The sequence below is a fragment of the Pseudonaja textilis genome, chromosome 3 (genome assembly GCF_049901715.1).
Source record: "Pseudonaja textilis isolate UNSWEBS1 chromosome 3, rPseTex1.2, whole genome shotgun sequence".
Taxonomy (NCBI): Eukaryota; Metazoa; Chordata; class Lepidosauria; order Squamata; family Elapidae; genus Pseudonaja; species Pseudonaja textilis.
Window position 1 is genome coordinate 166,926,242 of NC_141992.1, and position 11,284 is coordinate 166,937,525.

The 11,284-nt window shown below is 40.0% G+C and overlaps 1 protein-coding gene across 2 annotated transcripts; it reads right to left on the reverse strand.

The window, feature by feature from the left end:
• Positions 1 to 1,389: 1,389 nt before the first annotated feature.
• Positions 1,390 to 7,031, reverse strand: MSC (musculin). Of its 2 annotated transcripts, none has more exons than XR_015743233.1 (2): positions 6,245 to 7,031; positions 1,390 to 2,641 (listed from the first exon to the last, which is right to left on the reverse strand). XR_015743233.1 is itself a non-coding variant. In XM_026705880.2 (2 exons), exons 1-2 carry the CDS (start codon positions 6,946 to 6,948, stop codon positions 2,555 to 2,557), a joined length of 657 nt encoding a protein of 218 aa, XP_026561665.2. In that variant the 5' UTR covers positions 6,949 to 7,031; the 3' UTR covers positions 1,394 to 2,554. The 2 variants fall into 2 exon arrangements, 1 of the variants encoding a protein (XP_026561665.2); XM_026705880.2 differs by having other exon boundaries at positions 1,394 to 2,641; positions 6,379 to 7,031.
• Positions 7,032 to 11,284: the final 4,253 nt, after the last annotated feature.

Sequence of the window (11,284 nt, forward strand, 5' to 3'; positions counted from 1 at the left end):
TTCTCTACATTAATTTCATTTTGTTAGATATTGCCCAGTGTTCTAGTCTGTAAAGATCCATCTGGATCTTGAGCCTATCTTCTTGGGTGTTAGCTATTCCTGCCAGCTTAGTAACATCTGCAAATTTGGTAAGTTCCTCTTCTATTCCCTCATCGAAGTCATTAATAAAGATATTGTGGATCTGGTCCATAGGCCTTATGTTTTTCACCGGGGCTCTAGTGAATAAAAGAAAAAAATTTTATGTGGTCTTTCCATTTCTGAAATGCATACCTTGCTAAGCTTACCTGTCACCAACATTATATTCCTAAAGTACCTTCTGAAAATATTGTTTCAGTTAGTTTTCATAAAGTAAAGTTGGAACTTCAAAATATTTATAAAGTATTAAGATATATTTAAAATAGCTTCATCCCTGTCATGCCCCCATTGGAGTTTGAATCCAAAGAGGAAGACAAACAGCTGACAGGAAGCAGGAGAGTGGCTCCATTGGCTGTGGAGGAAACTGGGGAAGGGCAAAGTCAGGCTGGACAGAGCAGGGGAGAGGTAGAACAAGGGAGAGGGGGTTCAGAGGAAGACCAAGGCCCACCCCTCTTCATTCTAGGGCACGCAGGAAGAATGGAGAAGAAAGCAATGTGGGTTGCGTGGCTTACGAGGAAGGAAATGGGTCTTCACAAGGCACACTTAGGGATTGAGTTTAAAGCAAAGGCAGATGGGTGGAGTGGTTGTCGGGAATAATTGCTGAGTTTATCTAGCCTTGGCGGCTGTTATCAGAGTTCCTGGCATTCTCCCAACTGGTTTTATTTACTGCCATGTTACTTCACTTCTGGAACTCCTTATCTTACCCTGCCGGATTTATTACTTTATTTTGCCTTGTTGGATTTATAATTTAAAGTTTTCTGTTTACAGTGTTTGGATTGGAATATCTGCAGTCAAAGGATGTTGCAGGTTTGTGCGGGAGTTTTTTTTTCCAGACCGGAAGGTAATCGAGACATTGGGGGAAAAGTTGGAGCTAATAAAGGAACCCATACTTAATTCTTTGGCTGAGTGGCCTTTGTGCCACGCCCTGGGTCATCACAATCCCCTTTATATTTTATGCTGTAATTGAATCTATATTATCCATCCTTAACTTAAACCGCAAATACAACTGATTTATTCCTGTGGTGACAAAGGATACCTGTGCTCATTCAAAGATTGCTGAACTGCAATTCCCATCATCTTTTACCATTGTTCATACTGCCCCCTGCTGGCATGGGAAATCCCACCATATAATATTTAGAAGGTCTGAACTTCCCATTATCTATAATAAAGAATGGCTTCTGTAAAAAAAAAAGTTGCTTCGGGATGTAATATAATATTTATTTGTTTGTTTGTGTATTGATTTGTATGCTGCTTCTATTCAAGTGGCTTACAGCAAAATTACAGTAGTGTCAAACTTCCTTTCTCATAAAATAGGTTTAATTTTGTCATCAAGAAAAAAAATCTATGTTTTTCATGAAGCACCATTCCAGAATGCTTTCTATTCCCTGCTTATCTCAGAGAGCTACCATTAAAAGAAAGAGAATAAGTAAGGGAGAGAGAAGAAAAAAAAAACCTCCTTGACCTAGTTGTAAACAGATTCATAGTCATACTGTATATAAACATAAACTTTAAAAAGTATTGAATTTTTCAATGATTTTTATCCAGCTATCACCAACCACTCAAAATATTATTGCAATTAAGGTTTTAATATAATGTATAAAAATATAATTATTTACATTTATAATATTGTTTGCATATAGAACAGTATACAGTTAACATTCTATAAACCAGAAAAGCTCAAGAAAAAACACTTGTGATATAAAAGGCCAACTTACATATAACTATCCTAGACATAAATAAAGAAGCTTGTTATTTCAGAATAAGGCAAGCTCACATTTTAAACTCTGTAGTACAGTACAGGAGTAAAATTAGTTGTCTCGATTCAACAAGAATATGCCTATGACTTTGATCCATGACCTACACATTGCCTGGCTATGTGTACACTTGTCTTAAACCCAAGTAATCTGATTTAACACTTTTGTGAAATAGACTGTGAAGGAGCAACCAGATACAATCTTTTTGTCTTTGATTTTTAAAAAGAAACTGTCTAAGGTGACAGAAGTAGTCTTGCTATTGCATAGCTGCCAAGAACATAAGATCAAATATATTATAAATTTGTGTTAAGGACTAGTCTAGAACACTATTTTCCTTTGGTATACAAATAACACTGTTTGGGATTACTTCATATATCATTTGGTTCATGCTATTAATTTTAATAGTTATCCACCTGTATGTCTTGTTAGTCAAAAAGTTTTAGGACTGTTCTTTAGAAAATGATGCAAAAATGCCTTTTTACAGCTACCATTTTTTCTGAGATTTGAAGAGCTCTCCTTCCTACTTCATATTACACATTGCATTTTAAATGCAGTTTTCTTTCCAACTGAAGAAGCAGTTTAATTGTTTTTCATTGTTTCAGTTTGCTTTGGTTGATAGAAGACAATGTAATTGCTAAGCACATCCAGCAAGAACAGTCTTTATTTTAAGCTGTAGTTCCACATAATCTGCTGACTGTTGGGACATCTTTGGTGTCGGATTCTGGTCTTCCTGAAACCACAAATGGCCAAGTCTGTGAATTTAAAATATGTTTCCATGTTAGAAAGAAAGATGACATTTAACAAAGACCAATTTGCTGCAACATAATTTCCACCCATATTTGACAAAACAAAAACAGAAGTGTTTGCTTGATCAAAAATCAGATGCGATACATTTGAATTTATTAAAGATGATTTATTAAATTTATTAAAGATGATTTATTAAAGATGATTTCCTTGCTATAGGATGTTAACAGCATTAAACAACATGCTAAGCTAATATAATGCATTAGAATTTTTACTGTATAGACTACAGCAAAGCAAAAACTCTCCAGAAAATACCTTGCTTAAGCCCATTATGTAGCTAATATTCTTGTTCTTTTATATAAACTGATTGACTTTGAAACAAGCTTTTGCTGTAAAATTATTATTTTAATCCAAATATATACATTTCTTTTGCTGAAACATTGCCAAAAGCCTTTAATGTGGACACTTTTTTGTCCATATTCTACGCACAACTACTTATGTAAGCAAGTTTTGTGGAAATGGAAATGAAACAGCTTCTATAGTTCCTTTATACAAAAGCAGTAAGAGGGTTTAATTTCTAGCCTATGGATGAGAGAAATATTGATTTGTTCAATCAGGCAGGAAAATAAAAATGACCAAAACGTAATTTTATTATAGCCATTATAATAGGAATAGTGCTTTTTAATTATACAAACAATGATTGTATGATTATCATTTTATTTATTTATTTAATGTTTAATTATCTATTTTAAATGAACAAATTGTCCTCGACTTATGGCCATAATTAAGCTCAAAATGTCTTTAATAAGTGAGTTAGTTAAGTGAGTTTTGCCCCATTTTATGACCTTTCTTGCCCCAATTGTTAAGTGAATCAATCAAATTGTTAAGTTAGCAATATAGTTAAGTGAATCTGGCTTCCCCTTGACTTTGCTTGTTAGAAGATCACAAATGCTGATCACATGGCCATGGGACATTGCAACCATCATAAATATGAACCAGTTGTCAAGGGTCCAGATTTTGACCTTGGGTATGCTACAATTGTTGTGTGAAAAACATTCATAAGTCACTTTTTTCAGTGCTCCGATAACTTCGAATGGTCACTAAATGAATACAAGTCAATCTTTATATACTTCATATTATATAAAATACGGGTAACTAACAATCAAATATACAAATAACAAAAGATACAGTGAAATTAGAAGTTCTTGCATGCTACCAGGTGCCATAACTCTCCACCTCAAGAACACAAATGCTGAGTTCATTTCCTATCCTGACCCAACACCTGGGGGAAAAGCTCAGTCTTAATGGCTGTCAAGGAAACAAGAAGGTTGGGGCATTCCTCCATATCTTAGAAGTGGGGTGCCTACTCCATAGCCACTGCTATGGGAAATTCTATTTCCTAGGTCTCACTAGATGCACTTAACGCCAGGAGGCCTGCAGACTATTAAATTAAACCATTCCTTAAGGTATCGGCATTTTCTACAATTTTGTTATATAAATTAGTTTAATTTGCATACAGCAATTTCAAGAAGCTTGTCCAATTCAAAATTTTCTAGAATGCCTGCCTTTTTTTCTTTACAAACTAATTTTTTCATTATAATATAAACTAATGTGGTGAAATGGGTTGCAGTGAGAAACCATTAAGTAGGAATCTTTCCAAATAAGGTTGTTTCAATAGAACCTAATGTATGTGGACTAAACCACTTCAAGGAAAGCCAGGAAATGAATACTGTATAAATTATGGTTCTCCTACAGTTGTATTGGTTATTGTGAAAAATTTACAGAATGAATACACATAGTCAAGGCCGCCATTTAAATTAGGCATTTTGACAATGCCTCTTCTAGAATAGTGCTTATATTTTTTAAGAGAGCATTCTAGTATTAAATGTATTCTCCTTTCTTGAAATAAGTTTTTGGGGCTTTCTTAGTTTGATAAAATACCGCAGTTACAAAATATTTCTTAGACATATTTTGTAGTATCTTCTGCTATATGTTATAATCAACATCTGCATAGCTTAAAAACTGCAATCATTAAATGCAAACATGTCTATGTAAATGTTGCTGTTACATAGATAGAAATATTTCTGGAATCAAATCTACATGAAGATATTAACTGTTTCTCTTTGGAATGTGTTAAATGCAGTCATGTATAATTGGAGATGTTTAGAGAAGGCCACCTGTATCTCCTATATATATTGTTAAATCAGATCCCATACAATTCAGATATGAAAAACCTGCTAATTTTCAGAAACAGATCACTGCCATGTAAATGAGAGTTCAATTTCAATATTCCTAGACTTAAGCTATCAATGATTACAATAGTCTTTTATTATTTTAGCCTAGAGAATAATCTGTTGTGTGCCTTTGGCATTTGAAGTTTTTAATAGATATTGGATTGCAAATGGAAAAATGGAAATAGCAGAATTGTCAAAAATATGAAGAAAGGTTATGGCAAAATGTATTATCATAGTTTAGCCATAATTAGGTACAGTCCCAATTGCTTCTTATCTCAAAATATGATGAAAGTTGAATAAGATATTTCTGTATGAGAAATAATTAAAAAGAACTGGACTTTGTAGTTTAGAAACCAATAAAAAACAATTTTTTTTGATTTCGAAGAACAGAAAACTAATGTTGCTCATCTCATCTAACAGGGCAGTTAGGTCTTTTTAGAAGCAAACTGGGTTGAGAGCCATAGATCCTTGCATTTGAGTCTACTGAAATTGTAGGAGAGATTTAGTTTCTCCCAGCCAATTGCTCTACTAACAAATAGATCAACCCTTCATTGATTCAAAAAAGGAGATCCTGCACTTGCAGAAAAATGCTAAGAAAACAAAAGGAAAACTCTGCTAACAAAAGCTGCAGCCACTTAAAAGCTGAGGGATAATTTTTCAGGCATAGAGGGATCTAATATTCTTAATAATACATGTTTAAAAGACCCTTGAAAGCCTCCCTCCAGATAATGTCAAATCCAATTAAGAGCTCTCCAGATATGCTTACACTTCCTATTCGCACTTCTAAGAGTGGCAGGCTTTTAAAAAGTGTCCTTATCTTTGTATACACAGTTGAAGTGTCTTTTGAAACATGTAGTTGCTCATCACCCTGGAGCAATTCTCATGTGTGGAACACGAGAAGGTGTTAATAATACTTGCAGACAATCAAAAATTCAACAGATAAAACCAATGCTGTGTCTACAAACCAGTCCTTTATTGAGAACTTAGGAAGCCAGTGAATGAACCATTCACTGACTCAACTTACAAATTCTTGAATGTCTCTTTTAAGTCAGATATTAGTTTATTAAACATTGATTGTATTTGGACAAAAGCAGGACGAATGTTTCTAAAGAGGGGAGAGCCAGATACATAATTTACAGAGTATGAGATACGTATTCTAAAGAGTATGTATACTGTATAGAGAATACAAATACTGTATACTGTACACATTCTGTATCCTCCCAAATTTCAGATTCCTCACTGACGGATTACAGAGACACTCCTTTTAGCCTGTCGTATTCTCCTGTCTCCTATAATATCTCTTATCTACAGGAATATTAACTTGAACTTTAAAAAATACACATTTATACAGAAACAGATACTTCAAGACCGGCCAACCTATGTATGTTCCAGGATTGCAGAAACACCCTGCCCGTGTTCGGAAAGCACCGCCGTCCTGCCAGTGGAATCGAAGTCAGGCTAAGCCTGCCTTCCGAATCTGATCTTCCTCAAAGGGTTCCGAGCCCACTCACCAGGTTGACAGGATGCACGTAGCCCTTCTCATAGCAGTCTTCTTGCAGCAACTGCCGCAGGTGGGCGATGTAGCTGGAGGCCAGGCGCAACGTATCCAGCTTGGAGAGCTTGGTGTCCGGAGGCACCCAAGGCAGGCTGGTTTTCAGGCGCGAGAAGGCTTTGCTCAGCACGCGCATGCGGGCTCGCTCGCGCGCGTTGGCCGCGTTGCGCTGCGACTGCTTGCACTCGGGCGTCGAGCTCGCGGCGCTCCGACCCGCCGCCGGGTGCTTTTTAACTCCGCCACTTTCTCCGGTCCCGGAGCCTCCCTTCGTGCGCTTCTTTTTGCTCGCCACCGCCTCCTCATTTTCCTCCTCCTCCCCACCCTCGTCTTCTTCCTCGTCTTCTTCCTCCTCCTCCTCCTCCTCTTCTTCTTCCTCTTCAGCGGCGGAGGAATTATCCAGCGAAGGGCAAGTTTCACCTCGGGGACGCCGCTTAGTGCGGGGCGCCGCCCGGTACTCCAGCTGCAGCTCCCTCACATCCATCCGAGGCTTCGGCAGCTTCTCGGAACCACTCGGGGAACCTGCAGGCATGGCCCAACCGCGGGACGCCAGAGACGGGCGCCAGCTAGAAGGCGCCCCCTCCGAAGAGGAGCTCCACGACGGCTTGCGCTGGTTCTTTGGCGAGGGGGTGTATATATATATATATATATGTGTGTGTGTGTGTGTGTGCCAGGGAGAGCGGGGCAAACCATCTGCGCTGGTCAAGGGGGGGGGGGCGCAAAAATGAGCAGCCCGCGTAGCGGCGCGACGAGGGCAGACTAGACTCTGCGCACGTCAGCCGTCCCTTCGACGGTCTTTGGATCTTTCCCAGCCCCTCGGGATCCGGAGAAACGTGCTGAGAGGAAGGAGGAGGTGGTTGGAAAGCGCCCAACGCTCGCCGTTGAAAAAAAACCTCGCCTTAGCCGTGGTGAGCTGCTGTCCATGTTCTGTCGGGTATGCGCTTACTGCAGGGGTCCCCAAACTTGGCAACTTTAAGACTTGTTGGAGTTCAATTTCCAGAAAGTGTCTTTTATGTTTTCTTTTATGTATACTGAGAGTATTGCACCAAGACAAATTCCTTGTGTTTCCAATCACACTTGGCCAATAAAGTTACTCTACTCTCTACTCTACTCTACTCTACTCTACTCTACTCTACTCTACTCTACTCTACTCTACTCTACTCTACTCTGGGAGTTGAAGTCCAACAAGTCTTAAAGACAGGTTGGACTTCAACTCCCAGAGTTTGGAGACCTCTGGTCTACTGGCTGAGCCTCTGAAATTTAGATGGGAGTCCAATCTAGTGGGCGACCAGGTCAAAGCGAAGAGGGGGGAATGCCAGCGTGCTCAAGCCGAACTAGAAGCGATCCCATTATTTAGCAAATTCAATTACATAGGAGCAAATGACGCTGGAGGGCGCCGCTCCTGAGATGATTTGAAGTGGACGGATCTCCCACTCCCAAGTTTGAGCCTTGTGGTGTTAGAAGTCGGTGGACAGATCTGTCTGGTCCTGTCCTGTTTCCTGAGACGTCGGGGCTTTTTTTTTTTTCTTTAGTCGGATTCGATTTCCTTCCTAAAGATTTAGGAAATCAAGGGAAATGTGTTTGGATGGAGTTTCCAAAGTCATTCTAGAAGTTGCAGCCTTTAGCCACGTCTAGAATCGACTGGATCTAGGGCTTGCATTGAGAACTGGAGGCAGTGGGCTGGCGGAAAATCCCTCACACTCTTCTTTGGATCATCATAACATCTGTTAGAACCGGAATGAATTCTTTGAACTCCTTCCTACTGTGGACAGGAGCGACTTTTGGAGAAACAATGTTAAATTTCATTGATATCATAAATTGATCTCAAATTAGATTCTTTAAAATCAACATCTGATTTTTTAAAAAACCAAAATGAACCTAACCTGTAGCTAAAGTACATGGAGGCTAATTTTTAAAGTCAGATTTGCATGTTATGGATATTGGCAGGCTGGAAATAATAAAAGGAAAGAAATGCGCAAGGCAATAAATAAATAAAATTATCAAGAAGCTGGTGAAAAAGAAGTAGAACCCTTGATATGCAATTTAACTCAATCGTTTTTATTGCCACTTTACAGATTTCCAAGAGTGTGGGAACTGTTCTTAAATGTATTAAACTTTATTAGAATAAAATGGGCTTTGTGTGAAAGCCTTTAAAAATAAGGGAGTAGGCACACAGAATAGTACTTAAAAGAAAACCCCAAGGAAATCAGTGATATAATTAATTTTTTAGTGATTGCATATAACCCAGGTGATCTATAATTGATCTGCATTCACTTAGATGGAAACAAACACTTTATTTCTAAATAAGAGCCATTCATTCCAAGAATACTTTACTTTGAGCCTGACTTCACTACTATTCCACCTGGCCAACATTTCTTAATACTGTAAGTAATTTAAACTTTAAACCATATTTTAAAATATGGGCTTCAGCAGCTGCTTAATGTAACACATTTGCAAGGTAAATTCAAGGCAATCCAGTTTATTTTCTGAAATTAAATTTCAGAGACTGGAAACTGAACTGTCAGTCTCTGAAATTCATCAGTGGCAGTTTCAACACTGTTCTTTGTAAAAAAAATGTACGTATGTTTTCCATATGTATTCATTTATTTCCATATAGTTGTGCCTTGTTTTCCACAACTGAACAAAATTGTAAAACTATTAGAACAATAGCCTCAAAAAACAAAGAAACATTCAAAAACATCAGCAGGAGCAGGCAAGAACCAAATATCCACGGTGCTGAAAAAGTTTTCAGAATCCCCTTGCAGGAAGGCAGTGAACTCTCAAGAGAAAAAGTTATTGAAGTTTTGGCGCTGCCAAAACTGCCCTCCCGAAAATGTTTCTTAATGGGTTTGTCTGAATCGAAAAAGTTGTAGAAGATCTCGCAACGTTTAATGTGGGTCTTGTTCCTGGCTATTTTCACATAGACCTGGATTCAAAACGAGAGTTTTCAGCGAAGATTTAATTCCACGTAGCCCTTCACTGCAATGTCATGGAGTCTCATATTGGAAATCAATTGCAATGGATGATTCTCAAGCATCGCAATAATATAAAAAGCTAATCTTGCTCCCCCAGACTTACTTACCTAATGTGAAATTTTATTCGCATGTTCCTTTTGCAAAAAAACCCCCAAAACAAAAACAAAACGGCTTGCCGATTTCACTCTTCCTACTTACATAGAACGGATCGAGGCTAAGCTTAGATCTAAGATGACATTGGGGTTTTTTTTGGGGGGGGGGTGAAACTTGAAAAACAAGTTTTTGAGAAAACCAACATTTCGGTGGAAACTAATATTGGGAATAAGGAACGTCCTGTTGACCCTCACAGTTCATCTCTCCAGACATTGTAGCTTGTCCTATCTGCTTCCGTCCAGGATTTTAAGGGATCGGTCTGCTAGCAATTCCATTTCATGCACGTTCCCCTGGAAATAAAGGGAACTGACTTCAGTGGGTTTATCGCAGTCCTGTGGAAATCCAGCAGCATATCTTTCTAATTTAGGAAGCAAAATGTGAGACTCCTCGAACGCGGTCCTGAGCTGTGGAACCAACGGTGGTGGTGGGTGGGTGGGACTTCTACTGAAAATAGATCCCTCTTTTCACGTCTGAAGTCCTCCGAGTCCCGTCACCAAAGCCCTGGGCTTGGATAAGAAGGATCCGACCATCCTCACGAGACTCTCCTTGGAGGAGAGCGAATGTGTTCCCGAAGAAAGAAGGGCACTCACAATGGCTGGCTTCGTGGGACGCACCTTTTGGCCATGTTTAACTGAGATCTGGCTAATGCCCGAGAGACCCAATTTTCTGGACTGAAGGAACAAGACTGCTGTTTGGTTCGTGGATGTACGTGACTTCATTAAGCCACTGGCTATTTATTGAATACATTGGGACTCACACAATAGAGCCAAGCTGGAACTGTGGCAGAGAAGCCACCAGGGGTGTTTCCCAGGAAAATCAGATGTATTTTGAAAGGGGGGCTTAGACTGATGGGCATAGCAGGTGAATAACGATGGGCCTCTGCAAGCCTTTCCTTCCACCCGCTCATCTTCCCACCAGCTTAGCGTTGGTACCACTTTCACGCCAGCTTTGGTTCCTGGCGCCCCTTCACGCGAGCTGGCTAGAGAGCTGGGGTGGGGAAAGGTGGCCGGGCGATCCGTGGCTACCGCTGGCAGACGCAGCCAAGCAGCTGCTCGGGAAAAGGAGCGGCCCCGTATCATCTCAAGTTCACCCTCGACCCAGCGTATCTAAGGAGCTTCCCCCCCACGACCTCCCCCACCCCCGCGCAACGCTCATTTTGGCTGGGAAGGGGGGCGTCGGTGAAGCAGAGGGAGGGAGAGCAGCAGCTCCGGGCACCAGCGGGAAGGAAAGAGAAGAAGAGGCTGCAAGCGAATCAAGGGGGGAATGTTCCGGAGGCAGAGGTAAAGCTGCAAAGTGAGACGAAAGGAGAGAGGAAAGGAGAGTGTGTGGGAGGAGAGAAGAGGAGCAGAGAGGAAAGGAGAGGAGAGGAGACATACCCAGGGTCCTTTTTGACTTGTTGATGCAGATGTAGCCGTGCTGCTTCTTCACAAAATGCATGGGAAGGAAAGAGCAGGGTGGTTTTAAATCCTGTTCTTGAATACTCACACATACGCACTTGTACTTATTCATTTACACTTATTCATTTACATACACATTCACTGCCCTTTTTACTACCTCCTGTGAGAGATCTGGACGAGAGTATGAAGCCCAGCTTGTAATGCCCGAAAAGGCAGGGAATAGACAAACAAGGAAAGTATGTGAGGTCTAACTAGTCTTCTTAAAATAAAATTTAAAATTTGTTGGATGGCAGAGAAAATCTAAAGGAAGGCTTTGCTTCCTGCAAGGGAGGAGGAAGGGAGA

Bases quoted from the DNA above. Each gene is read 5' to 3' on its own strand.
- MSC (XM_026705880.2), bottom strand. From the start codon at position 6,948: ATGCCTGCAGGTTCCCCGAGTGGTTCCGAGAAGCTGCCGAAGCCTCGG. The intron at 2,642-6,378 runs GTGAGTGGGCTC...TTAAATTCACAG, and splicing joins ACGTGCATCCTGTCAACCTG to ACTTGGCCATTTGTGGTTTC.